The sequence below is a fragment of the Microcaecilia unicolor genome, chromosome 2, assembly GCF_901765095.1.
Source record: "Microcaecilia unicolor chromosome 2, aMicUni1.1, whole genome shotgun sequence".
Taxonomy (NCBI): domain Eukaryota; kingdom Metazoa; phylum Chordata; class Amphibia; order Gymnophiona; family Siphonopidae; genus Microcaecilia; species Microcaecilia unicolor.
The window spans coordinates 144,462,851-144,477,738 of NC_044032.1; the positions used below are offsets into that span (position 1 = coordinate 144,462,851).

At 42.9% G+C, this 14,888-nt stretch overlaps 1 protein-coding gene across 1 annotated transcript in view; it reads left to right on the plus strand.

The window, feature by feature from the left end:
* Nucleotides 1-14,888, plus strand: part of ADGRV1 (adhesion G protein-coupled receptor V1) — a 921,762-nt gene that overhangs the window by 404,688 nt on the left and 502,186 nt on the right. Inside the window, 2 exon segments of the mRNA XM_030193377.1 lie at nt 6,322-6,729; nt 13,843-14,027. Of these exon segments, the coding sequence (XP_030049237.1) occupies nt 6,322-6,729; nt 13,843-14,027 (593 nt within the window).

The following is a 14,888-nucleotide window of genomic DNA, read 5'->3' on the forward strand; positions in this document are numbered from 1 at the left end:
CACTCTTATACATGCTTTACTTATATTCAGACTCAATTATTGCAATATCATTTACATTGGACTTCTCTTGTCTGAAATCAAACGTTTACAGCTCTTGAGAACTTTGCAGCCTGCTTCCTTTGTAAGTCTAGAAAATCCGACCATGTTACCCCATTGTTATCTTAATTGCACTGGCTACCAGTCCATGTTCGTCTCCCTTTCAAGACTCTGATCTTAGCACAAAAAGCACTTCATTTGTGTGCCTCAGGTTATCATTACTCCCTGATCATTCCTTACACCTCATCATGGGCCCTTAGGTCTTTCGATGCCAACCATTTGACCCTTCCTGGACCTCATCAGGCCCACTCTGCCTTTTATTTCACTGCCCCTGCACTGTGGAGCTCTCTTCTTGTACATGTCTGTCCTGAGTCTTCTTTTCCCAGATTCAAATTCCTTCTTAAAACTCACTTCTGTACCTTAGCATTCCAGAGTGGATCATAAGTACATAAGTACATAAGTAGTGCCATACTGGGAAAGACCAAAGGTCCATCTAGCCCAGCATCCTGTCACCGACAGTGGCCAATCCAGGTCAAGGGCACCTGGCACGCTCCCCAAACGTAAAAACATTCCAGACAAGTTATACCTAAAAATGCGGAATTTTTCCAAGTCCATTTAATAGCGGTCTATGGACTTGTCCTTTAGGAATCTATCTAACCCCTTTTTAAACTCCGTCAAGCTAACCGCCCGTACCACGTTCTCCGGCAACGAATTCCAGAGTCTAATTACACGTTGGGTGAAGAAAAATTTTCTCCGATTCGTTTTAAATTTACCACACTGTAGCTTCAACTCATGCCCTCTAGTCCTAGTATTTTTGGATAGCGTGAACAGTCGCTTCACATCCACCCGATCCATTCCACTCATTATTTTATACACTTCTATCATATCTCCCCTCAGCCGTCTCTTCTCCAAGCTGAAAAGCCCTAGCCTTCTCAGCCTCTCTTCATAGGAAAGTCGTCCCATCCCCACTATCATTTTCGTCGCCCTTCGCTGTACCTTTTCCAATTCTACTATATCTTTTTTGAGATACGGAGACCAGTACTGAACACAATACTCCAGGTGCGGTCGCACCATGGAGCGATACAACGGCATTATAACATCCGCACACCTGGACTCCATACCCTTCCTAATAACACCCAACATTCTATTCGCTTTCCTAGCCGCAGCAGCACACTGAGCAGAAGGTTTCAGCGTATCATCGACGACGACACCCAGATCCCTTTCTTGATCCGTAACTCCTAACGCGGAACCTTGCAAGACGTAGCTATAATTCGGGTTCCTCTTACCCACATGCATCACTTTGCACTTGTCAACATTGAACTTCATCTGCCACTTGCACGCCCATTCTCCCAGTCTCGCAAGGTCCTCCTGTAATCGTTCACATTCCTCCTGCGACTTGACGACCCTGAATAATTTTGTGTCATCGGCGAATTTAATTACCTCACTAGTTATTCCCATCTCTAGGTCATTTATAAATACATTAAAAAGCAACGGACCCAGCACAGACCCCTGCGGGACCCCACTAACTACCCTCCTCCACTGAGAATACTGGCCACGCAATCCTACTCTCTGCTTCCTATCTTTCAACCAGTTCTTAATCCATAATAATACCCTACCTCCGATTCCATGACTCTGCAATTTCTTCAGGAGTCCTGACATAGCTGCCAAGAGGGGGGGGCAGGGGGGGACAAATTTCCCCGGGCCAGGGCCTCCAAGGGGGGCCCGGCGCTGCAGTCCCACCCGCCCTCCGTCGTTGACCATCTGCCCCTTGCATTGAAATCGCAGTCTCACCTCTGTGAAAGCAGTGCTGCAGGCAGCAGAATGCCTCCCTTCAGCCCTCATTCCCTCCCTGGGTCCCGCCCTCGTCTGACGTAACTTCCGCGAGGGCGGGACACAAGGAGGGAAGGAGGACCGAATGGAGGCATTCTGCTGCCTGCAGCGCTGCTTTCACGGAGGTGAGACTGTGATTTCAATGCAGGGGGCCCAGCCCGGTGGCGGACGGGGGTGGGGTGGAGGGGGGGAGCAGTAGCTGCAGCAATCTCGGGGGGGGGGAGCAGTGGCGCCCTCGGGGGGGGGGGGGGGTGGAGGCGACCTCAGGGTGGGCGGGGCGGGGCCCCGGGCCCGGCCCAGTCTCTTGGCAACCCTGGATCCTGATGTGTCTTGACTGATTGTAAACCACTCAGATCCTCCAGTTCAGAATACACGGTATAGCAAGATTTTTATAAACATAAACACATCTCTTGTCCATCTTCTTGGTCATCTCCACTTTTGATTGGACTGCCAGATCAAGGTATAAGCCAAATGATTTGCGGAATCTAAACTCTTACTAATCAATATTCAGCTGGCATTGGTCAGCATTCTTTTAAGTGCTGACTGTCACCAGCTAAATTAGACCTATTGCCAAGCTATTTCCAGACTCCAGCACTGAATATGTGGGGCTATCCAGGTATGAGGTGACTGCCAGTTCTTAAGTGTGTCCTGGGCCAGCATTCAGTTGGGACCCACATAAGAGTATGTCAGCTTCCTTCACCCCAGGATTCTGATCCCCCCTTGCAGAACCCCCACCCAACATGACAGATCTAATTGATCTACCAATAAGAAACCTAATGGAAGCAACAAGATTATACCTAACCCTCCACTACCCCAAATGCAATGGCCTGAAATACAAATCATCATAAGCATCCAGCTTCTCTTTCATGGGCACCCAACTCTGGAATGCACTACCAAAAGGCCTGAAACTCACAAACAACTAGCTCAACTTCCGGGAAAACGTAAAGACACACCTTTTCAGGAAGTTCCTCCCCTCTGCAAATTCAGAACTTCTTAACCACTAAAAATACCCCTAACAAGCTCGGAAATAGAAAACAATGCATACCTCACTTCTGCAAAAGCTACTTATTCCTTCCGCGTGCTTTGTAAATGCTACTACTGATCACTGGTATTAATTGATTCACACCAACTAACTGACATTCTGTAATTTGTATCTGTTGTAATATGAAAGCCACATTGAACATACCAAAGGGTGGGAAAATGTGGGATACAAATGCAATAAATAAATAAATAAACAAACAAACAAACATGGCAACCCCCCCCCCCCCCCCAACAAGTTCCGATTCCCTTTCCAGACCCTAACATGACATCTCCCCCCCCTGAAAGTTCCAGTCCTCCTTCTGGATTCCCCCTAACATGACAAGCCCACTCCCCCATCAAGGTCCAATTTATCTCCGGACCCTCCCAACATAACAAGGACTCCCCTCCAACCAGGTTTGACACTATTTTTGCATTACTACAACCAGAACCATGTAATATATATGACTGCAAAAACATAAATGTGTTTTCACTGCAGGAGTTACAAACTTGCAGTAAATATTATCACTGCGCTAAAATGAGCTACTTTACCACAGCTCAGCAACTACTGCTCCTCCTTGGTTAGGGGATAATAAAGAAGAGAGATTAAGAGTTAGGATGAATGGAAGAAATAAAAAAACAGGAGAAGAAGAAAGCAACTTCTGTAAAGAGAAGAAATGGTGCAACCCACAGAGACTGTAGGAGAAAATGTAGGTCTGATCATGAGAAAAGAGTTGGTACAGATTGGGGGAGAAGGATCATATGATAAGATAGCTACATGAATATCAAACCAAAAAAAAAGCTGTATTTACTAAAAAAAAATAAAGTTTAATTGCAGGCTGCCCAGATACTTATAGTGACGAAACAAAATTTAGTCTGAAAATTGTATTACAACCCCTGAACTCAATTTATTTGGCTACAGAATTGGCAAAGGCCACCAACAATAAAAGGGTTAGCTCATCTTTATTTTTATCTGCGCTACACTTCTCTTTTAAATGCCAAATGTCACTCTTCACCTACTTTTGTCTTTGCTTCCTGCTAATTCTGGGAATCTGTTTGGAAGAGACAACATAAGAGCTGCTGCCAAGGACAGGCAAATAATACATGCTGTCTTTGTTACCAGACACAAAGGGGGTCAAGTAAGGGTCATTTAAACAGCTCTACCTACATGTAGAAATCAGTTGGAATTAAATGTAAAAGCAACAGATATAATGGTGTTGATCATTGTGCTGTTCAGTCACTTAAACATTGCCCTATTTTATTTGTCTACTTAATTATCCCATTTGTCTTCAAAGCAAGAGATTAATGAGAAATTATTCCACAGCAGTGCAGTAAACAAAATGGGATGTAAAATTAAAGCACGCAGAACTGACCTGCTAATCAAGGAAAGCCTGTCTGACACATGTGCTCAAAGGTTCTGTAATAAGGTTGCCTTATTGAGCACATGACCAAAGACAGCAGAAGTTCTGGCACATCTGTGCATGGCATTCTGTGCATAATATATTAGCGTAACAAGAATTTCTTGCACATAAAATTTTGTAGAGGTTAATATTTTTGCACAGAACAATATCCCTCAAATTCTATAAAAATTGCACGCGCAATTTCAAGCCAAATTTGTGTGTGCAATTTAAGTACATAACAAGCCAATTAGTGCCAATAATTGGCTTTTTAACAAGAAATTATTGGCATTAATTAGATTTATTTAGAACTCAGATGCATAAATTCAGGCACGGGATCCACACCTAAATTTTACACATGGCCCAAAAAAGGGGGCACAGAAATGGGAGGGTTATGGATGTTTCAAGGTAGATTGGGGCGTGGTTTTGAGTTATGCACTTAGGGCTTCTTTTATAAAGCCACGCTACTGATTCTCGGTACGGCAAATAAGAGGAAGCCCCTTCAATTCCTACAGGCTTCCTCTTATTTGCCATGCAGGAATTGCTAGCATGGCTTTGTAAAAGAAGCCCTTAATTATAGAATATGGCAGGGGTGGACTGACCATTCAGGCAACCGAGCAGTGCCTGAGGGCCCAGAGGCTCTAGGGGTCCCAAAGTCTCTGCCTGGATGCCCCGATGCCCGGCGTGCTGCTGGTGCTCTAGTGGCCTCAGTGAGGGGGGGACATGTTCTTTCCTGCTGGGCCCACTGGGCTGTCACAATTCCCCCCTGTCTGGCATCACCGTATTTTAAAAATGGTAGCTGATTCTCCGTTGAGACCTGCGAGACTACCGTGGGAAGTCTCGGCTGCCATTTTGAAAACACAGTGACGCAGGCAGGCACAGGAATATTGGCAATGGGCAGGAAAGAACATGTCCCCCCACAGGGTCCACCAGGACCCCTCAGGTAGGATTGGGGCAGCGGGGGCTTCGGCTATGGCAGCAGGGGCGGCAGGGGGTTTGTCAGGCAGTGGCTGGGCGGGAGGCCAGACCACCCTCAGTGACTTGGAGCCCAGACCACCTTCAGTCCACCCATGGAATATGGAGGCTCTTCACATAAATTTAGATGCAAGCATTTGCACCACATTTTCATTGGTGAAAATGGCCGCGCATAAATTTACGCACAACCCCTGGGCATAAGCACTATTCCATAAACCATGTCTGAATCAACTCCAATATCCCTGTAGTCTGGTAGCACCCCTCTTTGCCCCCGACCTGACTCGGATCATCTGCCCTAACTTAAAAAAAAAATCCCTGGTGTCTAGCAGTGCCCTCATCCCCTCTGATACGACTCCTGTTCTTGACCTAAAAAATACTCCCTGGTGTTTAGCAGCACTTCTCCCTCCCTCATCTAATGCCCCCTCATCTTGACTTAAAAAAGTTCCTTGGTGTCTAATAGCACCCCCTGACCCCCTCCCCAGGGTATACTTTCTACAGGCAGGAGCCTGGGTAGAGACTACCAAATAAGGGGAAAAATCCTTTATTTGACATACCAACCCCATTTGGTGCATCCCAGGATGAACAGTATATAATCACATGTTTCCATTTTCCAAGATGGCTGCACAGAGGCAGGAGCAAGTGGGTTTCATTCCTGCCCCTTGGGGGGGGGAGGGGAGGTTGGGGGACGGGTGCCACTAGACAGCAGAGAATTGTTTTAAAATCAGGGGCAAGGGGTCACGTCAGGAGGGAGGAAGGGGGGGGGGGGCGCTGGATTACCAGGGATGGTGGGGCCGATGCAGAAAGTTATGTTGTGGGCAGGGGGTTTGAGTCAGCAGCGAGCTCTCAGCTGCTTCAGACTCAGCTGCATCTTTTTTTAAATTTTTAGTTCACATGGTTTATTGAAATTATCAACATGAAAACAGTACAAAACAGAACAGAACACATAACCAGCAATGCAGCTAATAAATGGGATGAGTAAAAATATGAAACATGCTGGACCAAGGGTCAGGGTCTAATGTTTTATAACCAACAATAAGTTTCTGTTTGTCTGTCCTTTTCTCATAAGGAGCTGAAAACAGCTGAAACAGTGGGCCGGATGCTGATATCACCAGCTATTGCTGGTAAGGATTTTGTCATGTCTGAGGGAGTTCTAACTTTTGAAGCTGGACAGCAAATCTCAGAATTGTACATCAGTCTGATACCAGAGCTGAGATCTCTCAATCTGTTCCCCAAACGTTTCCAGATTGTGCTCACTGATGTCACCAGGGGTGCCAAAGTTAGTGAGTTGTATGGCACTGCCAATGTTACGATTGTCTCAGATCCTGAGTCCCAGTCAGTTTGGGAATTGGTTGACCAATTGAGCCAGCCTCTTGATGACACCATTTTGGATACTGTTCTCCAGAATCTGATCAACCAAGCAACAACTGAAACTACAGAAGAGCAACTCAGTGTAGTCATGAATATAATGGATCTGGTAAGCATAAAGATACAATAACTAAAGACTGCCACAAACCTGCTGTGACACTTGGTAGATCAAAACAGGAAATCTTATCTTCATGCACTTTATTAGCTGCACCTGATGATATATAAGCGCCCAACACTGGCAGTGTTTCGCCTGTCAGGGCTACTTCAGGGGCATAAAACAACCAAGTGGTGTTTCACTATTGCTTCACCAACTAGGTTAAACCACTCTCTCCAGAGGATGGCAACAGAATGCAGCAGATCATTGTAGTCAAAGAAGACAAGCGCTTAAGTATCATTGGGTATAGCTAATAAAGTGCACAAAGACAAGATTTCCTATTTTGATCTGCCAAATATCACAGCAGATGATCTGCAATTTATTATTTTGCTGTCTTGTATGTAGCAGATCGTCTGCCTTGTTGCTTCCTTGGATCTGCTGTGACATTTACCAAGTGTCATTAAATAAGTTGAATGATGGCAGAAATTGTAAATATAGGCTGAGGCAAAAAAATTAAACCCCTAGAGATTTTTGCCGTTTTCTCAGCAACCGCATTGAATTTCAATGAGAAAAGTTACGTACATATGTAGTCATCACACTTATATAGTACTATTAAACATTTAATTATCCTAAGCTATGTTGATGTAACTGACATTTTAGCGTTACTACCTAGAGATTTTTGCATGTTAAAAATGTTCGACCTAAAACACAGTAAAATAACATCATTCAAAAGATACAATTAACAATGTGACAGAATTTCGCAGTCACTGTGAATGCATAATGTGTCCATACCCAGCTTTAACACAAATTTTCAGTCGCTTTGGGAAGTTCTTAACAGCCTTGTCGATTGGTCCCTGTAGCGGGCTGTCCCAGATCATCTGCAATGCTTCCTTGAATTTGGCGATTGCGACTTTTGGTGGAGCTTGTGATAGGCTTCCAATATTGTTTCCCAGACAAAAATCTGCATCATTGTGATGTCATTAACCGTAAGATGTTACCCCATTTTTTTTTTTCAAAAATGTTAGTTTTACAGGTTTTTAAATTAGTTATTACAGTGGATATGTTTTGAATATAAGTTTTACAGTGCAAACATTTTTGGAAGTGTGAAAATCGCTGGGTGATTACGCTAAAATGTCTGTAACTTTGCTTTTTTTAGAAAGATAATCTTAGTCCACTCAGCATATAAACATAGTAACAACAAATAAAGCTGTAAAATTTCACATTTAAATTTAAAGTACTCTAGGAGGTTACTTATTTTTGCCTCAACCTGTAGATTCAGCAACTTGTGCAAATTGAAATGGTGTTATTCACATGGTCTTGGAATTAGGCTTAGTGGGCTGTTGAGGTGAACTTTATGAATGTCATTCTATAACAGGGCATCTATTAAAGGCACTCCCTATGATGCCTACTTCAAGCCTATTCTGTAAAGAAAATCAGGTGCCTACATTTAAGGTGTATGCTAGAAAGGATGAAAATTATAATCTGTATGTTATAAGGTATCTGTGCACCCTACCCCTGCTCCGGCCAAATTCTGTCCATGCTCATGCTCACCGCCAAAGTACGTGCCATCAAATCATAGCAAATATATTTCTCTAAGGATAAGTACATAAGTAATGCCATACTGGGAAAAGACCAAAGGCCCATCAAGCCCAGCATCCTGTCCCCGACAGCGGCCAATCCAGGTCAAGGGCATCTGGCAGCTTCCCAAACATACAAATATTCTACACATGAGCAGAATACAAGTCCTCATAACATGGGTTATGTCACTAACGGAGCCTGGGCAGGAAACTTCTCCAGTTTAGAATAAACTCAATGCTTATATGTTGCTCCACCATGCATGTGTGTCACTGTCCACTTGTTGCTGTCGCACAGAACCATCTCAGTCTTTGTCTTCCTATGAAGTCAGTCAGACACATGCTACTGGAACTTTCCTCAAGTATTTTCTGTAAAAATGTTTTGCAAGTGATCTCGTATCCTGTTGTTGTTATGCCTACTCTTTTCCCATTATAAGTTTCACAGAAGAGCTTGATCTCCTGGTCTGGGTATTTATTATCAAAATTGAATCCTTATATTTTACAGCACCTCTATTTGTGGATGAGGTGTCTCATATAGATATATAGATAGAATGAACTTCCTACCAACTTTAAGAAGTACACCTAATGCAATAGAACCATATCCATTACAGATATCCATAAGTGGTGCCTATAATGTCCAGGACAAGGCCATAATTCCTCTCATTATAAATTATGTTCACAGATGTCCAAATGAAGTCTTCATGATTGAGATAAGTGGTGCAAACATATTTCTGGTGCTGAGACCATTGACTTTGGCATCAGAAGCATCAGTCTCCTCGGAGCTGCATTGGATACTAGGGATGCATTATTATCACGAGAGTACCATTTACTCTTAATATCAAGCATTGACAGAGTCCATCAGAAATGATCATTATCCAAGTCCTGTCCAAAAGAGAGGAAATATTCATCCACAACTTTGATGCTGAGGCCTCATGATGCCAAATCCCAGGCAGAGGCCGGGGCACATTGACATTGCACCTCATTAAACATAATGTCGAGAACACCAAAGCACCAAGGACTATAGTGTCCTCAAAGCAGATCCAACATGAGGGCTGTTCATCCTCTTCAGTACTGGACTAGGTACAACAGACTCCAAGGGCCCAAGACCTGGCTTACCGTAATTCCGTAATTCCCAGATGACTCAGGAAGATACAACCACTCCTGTTGCTTTCCCTACACCTTTGTCAATTGACAACCTTTGAGGAGCAGCTCATGAGGAGATTCAGCAAGTAAATGGAACACTTCTTTGCTCAGTGTGGTGCTACAACTTTGACACTATTAATATTTATGCAAAGAGACATTCAGCTAGTCCTCAAGATTCACATAGTGCCTGCAGGGGAGGCTTTGACACCGAAACCTCAAAGAGACAATCTCTGCCACACTGCTGTCAATCTCAAGTGTGTCAGGGGAGGAAGCTGCACTGAAGTACTTGAGACCTTCAGTGTTTACACAGCCATGGCTAATGGCTGACTCCAATGTCAATAGGTTGAGTCAAGCAGAGATCCAGACTTCTCCTTTGGAGTATTTTTCTGGGTCTGATTCTGAGTGCTCTTGGATTGAGATGTTTTGCAAGGACGTCCAAATCGAAACTTGGACGTTTCTTTCGAAAATGCCCCTCTTTGAATCAAAAAACACTCAGTGTGTGCTGTTGAACATGATTCTAATGGCTGCTTAAAGCCTGAGCTCCTGCCAACCTGTTGATTAATTTCCTCTGTAGCATGTAATTACCCCTTCAATATGAAGCTGACAAAATTAGATTATTCAACCCAGGGTGTGAAAAGCTCTAAACTGGAGACTCCCTTATCACACGTGAAGGGGCATAATCGAATGCGAACGCCCATCTCCATGGGCATCTATGTCCGAGAACGGGTACGTGAAGGGGTGGGACAGACCATATTTAAAAAAAAAATGGGCGTCCATCTTTCGTTTCAAAAATATGGTTTGTACGGACCAAAATGCCATGGATTTAGTTGTTTGTGAGCTGGGCGTTTGTTTGTTTTTTTTAGCGATAATGAAAAATAAAAACGCCCAGCTCAGAAACATCCTAATCCAAGCCATTTGGTCATGGGAGGGGCCAGTATTCATTGTACACTCGCCCCCCTGACATGCCAGGACACCAACTGGACACGCTAGAGGTCAGTGCGGTGGACTTCAGAAAACGCTCCCACATGCATAGCTCCCTTACCACGGGTGCTGAGCCCCCAACCCCTCCCCCCAAAACCCACTACCCACAAATGTAGAACACTATCATAGCTCTTAGGGGGTGAATGGGGCACCTACATGTGGGTACAGTGGGTTTTAAAGTGGGGTTTTGTTGGTGGGAGGGAGTTAGTGACCACTGGCGGAGTAAGGGGAGGTGATCCCTGATTCCCTTCAGTGGTCATCTGGTCAGTTGGGGCACTTTTTTGGGACTTGAAAAAAAATGGGTCCAAATAAAGCGGACCAAATTCTCGTCCAAAATGCCCTTCTTTTTTTTTTTTTTTTTTTTTGTTACATTTGTACCCCGCGCTTTCCCACTCATGGCAGGCTCAATGCGGCTTACATATTGTATACAGGTACTTATTTGTACCTGGGGCAATGGAGGGTTAAGTGACTTGCCCAGAGTCACAAGGAGCTGCCTGTGCCTGAAGTGGGAATCAAACTCAGTTCCTCAGTTCCCCAGGACCAAAGTCCACCACCCTAATCACTAGGCCACTCCTACACTCTTTTTTCGATTATCAGCTAAAGACACCCATCTCTCCTCGGCCGATAACCACGCCCCGCCTTCGCCATGCTTCCGACACGCCCCATCAACTTTGTTCGTTCCTGCGACGGAGTGAAGTTGGAGATGACCAAAATCGGCTTTCGATTATACCGATTTGGTCGCACATACATATATGGTAAAGAATAAATTTGTGGTAGTGCAAAAAGATTCCTGAGTAATACATACATGGTAAAGAATACATTATGGTAGTGCAAGAAGGTTCCTGAGTAATAGGTTAGATTGTAGCAGACTTTAGTTAAGGCTGTGCATCAATTTCTATTGTACAGTCAAGTCTGGGTTGTTCACATGCACCTTATAAAATGCATCTTACTATAATATTTACCTGCTGAAGAGTAGGAAATATGCAACACTGGTATCATAGTGCTTTACCAGTGATGTCAAAACATATTCAGTTTTATCTTTTAGCATTAAAAGGGTAAACAATACCATATAAAGTAAGAAAATTCAGATGTATTTGCAAAAGAACTGTATTTCTTCAGAAAACCAAATTCAGTGCTAATGCATCACTTAAACTATCTGATGCACATTATAAAGTGATGGGCTTCTTCCCAGCCATTCATAAAAAGTGTGATGTAGTAATTTTGTTTAGCAGTTCTATGACTTGTGCAATATCCTACTCATGATCTGACACTGAGTGGCGGTGGCTTCTTCTGTTGGTTATTGTGGAAGGGGTCGATATTCAGAGCAATTTATGCAGCCAGGAGAGACTGAATATGCAGGCATGCCAGCAGCAGCCCAAAGAAATTCTGACCACTGCTGGCTGACCCTTATAGTATATGTCCCATCAATACTGTAAATATACCTGCATACTTCCATGTTAGTAAGGGGTCCTTTTACTAAGGTGCACCGAAAAGTGGCCTGCGCTGGTGTAGATGCGTGTTTTGGACACGCGCAGGTCTGCTTTTCAGCACACCTGCAAAAAAGGTTTTTTTTGCCGAAAATGGACGTGTGGCAAAATGAAAATTGGCGCATGTCATTTTGAGCCAGAGAACTTACTGCCACCCATTCACTTAGCAGTAAGGTCTCGCATGTTAACCAGGTGCTAACCATCAGCACATACAATACTGATTACCACCCGTTTATCGCCACACACCAGAAAATAAAACATATTTTCCACCACGCATAGTAGACATGCATTAAAAATGAAATTACCACCCGGGACACGCAGTAGTTCTGAATTGACGCATGTTGGGAGCATGTAGATGTCTATGCGGCTTAGTAAAAGGGCCCCTAAGCCTCTAACAACCCAAATTGGATCGTTTGAGGCTTACTTATATGTGGATTACCCCTATCCATAATAGACTGATTCATTGAGTGGGTGCCAATTGAAATTTATACTTACACATGTTGGCAGACTTAATCTTAGAGGATGGAAAGACCTCATTCTTTTAGGAGATGAATTTAGTCTGGTTTTAGATCCTCTTTTAGACAGAAGGTCAAATGCCCAGATACATCATTCTGGATCTTGGCAGATACTTAATACCCTTGTGCTGGAGGCAGAGCTGATAGATCCCTTGAGACTTCAACATCTCACTCAATGAATGTTCTATTCTCTGCCCCATAATACCTATTCAAGAACTGATGTTTTTCTTATTAACCAATCAGTTACTACCCAATAATCTCACCACTTATGTAGATACTGTAATGTTACCTGAACATATAGCTCTACTTTACAATGTCAGTCAGCAGCTTCTCCCCCTGGTCAATGGAGTCTAAATAAGAACATAAGCGTTGCCATACTGGGACAGACCAAAGGTCCATCGAGCCCAGCATCCTGTTTCCAACAGTGGCCACTTCAGGTTACAACTACCTGGCAAGAACCCAAAAGAGTACAATACATTTTATGCTTCCTGTCCTAGAAATAAGCATTAGATTTTCCCTGTCCATCTTAATAGTGGCTTATGGACTTTTCTTTTAGAAAGTTATTCAAACCTTTTTTCAATCCTGCTAAGCCAACTGCTTTTACTACATTCTCTGGCAATGAATTCCAGAGATTAATTACACATTGAGTGAAGAATTATTTTCTCCAATTTGTTTTAAAGTTACTACTTTGTAGCTTTATCGGGGTCAGTCCATCAATAGTCTTACAAATCAGGGCCAATAGGAGTAGCCTAGTGGTTAGTTCAGTGGACTTTGATCCTGGGGAGCTGAGTTCAATTCCCACTGCAGCTCCTTGTGACTCTGGTCAAGTGACTTAATGTCCATTGCCCCTGGTACAAAATAAGTACCTGAATATATGTAAACTGCTTTCAATGTAGTTGCAAAAACCTCAAAAAGGCAGTATAGCAAGTCCCATTTCCCTTTCCCTTATCTGTACTGGCAACCAGTTGTTTTCATTGATAACCAATATATTTTTGTGCATTGTTTCTGTCTAACGTGAGAATGTTTTTAAAGAAATTTTATATAAGTGAACTGCTATGGATACCTTTTTTTGGATCAGTGCATTAATCATCTACCACAAATGCTCCATCTTCAACTGTATTTAGTTTCCTAGTAAATGTAGTAACATTTGGTGTAGCTCATATTACTTGCTGTTTTCTTATAGTCAAGATATTAGTATACATGTTATAAAAATAAAATTCAGGTATATCGATTCAAAGCAAAATGCATCGTAATTTTTCACAAAGGTTTTGATTAATGGTAAATGATGTAGCAGTAATCAAGGAACAGGAAGTCTGAGCGATTCAGCTCACCTGTGTTATCTACTAACACTTCCAGTGCTGACGTCTCTCTATGTATTATTTTTATCTCTTCATACCTATGATTCTGCTCATATTTTCAATTTATCAGGTAACAACAGAAGGTGAAAAACATGTCCTTAGCAGTAAAAGCCGAAGTTTTTTCTATGACATTCTCTGCAGCCTCTGCAGCCCAAACCGCAGGGACACCCATGGCTACAGTCAGCTGGCTGAAATGACAGAGAAATTTGCCTTTTCTCTTCTGACAGGCACAATCTGTGGATCTCCTGGTGAAAGGTAAGCATGTCCCTGGAACAGAGCATTGAACAAGATCAGTGTTAACCCCTATCTGTGGATTTTTAGTGGCACCTCTCAGCATAATCTGGATAGTTCTGTGGCATTTTTGGGGTTTAGCTATACGTATAGGGGGAAATTCTTAAAATGGCATGGAAAAAAGTCAGCGTGAAGTGCTATTCTATGAACGGCAAACACCTTATATAGAATAGTGCATAGGCATGGATCCCACACCTAACTTGGGCACTGAACATAAGCCTGCTGAAACCAGGTGTAAATACCAGTGCCGGTTAGGCATGCTTAGAGCAAATACTGTAATTCTGCATGCAATTTTTTGGAATGCCCCTAACACACTCCTGGTCGTGCCTCCTTTTCAGATATGCTCTATGAGAGTTAGGCATCCAGCCTTATAGAATAGCATGTAGCAAGTTGTGCAAATAAATTCTAATTGATGCCAACTAACTCTGATAATTGGTTGTTAGCAACCAATTATTGCTAGTTAAGGAGGGCTCATTGATCGATTAAATTGCACATACCCAAATTTCAGCGCACAACTTTGGGTGCCATATATAGAAACCCTCTGATAGGGCTCAATTAAGTAAAAATCGTTAAAACATAGGCACCAGAAATCTGGGCACTAGCCAACAATTCTATGATGGCAATATTCCTCACAGTTGCCATATTTTGTATTGTTATTTGAATATTTTTACTTCTATAATTGTCTATTGCTTATGTTTGATTTATTCTTTCTGTACACTGCCTTGAGTGAATTCTTTCAAAAAGGTGGTAAATAAATTCTAATAAATCCAATAAATTATAAAATACTAGCATAAATCTGCATTTTGTCATCTAACTCTAGGTGCA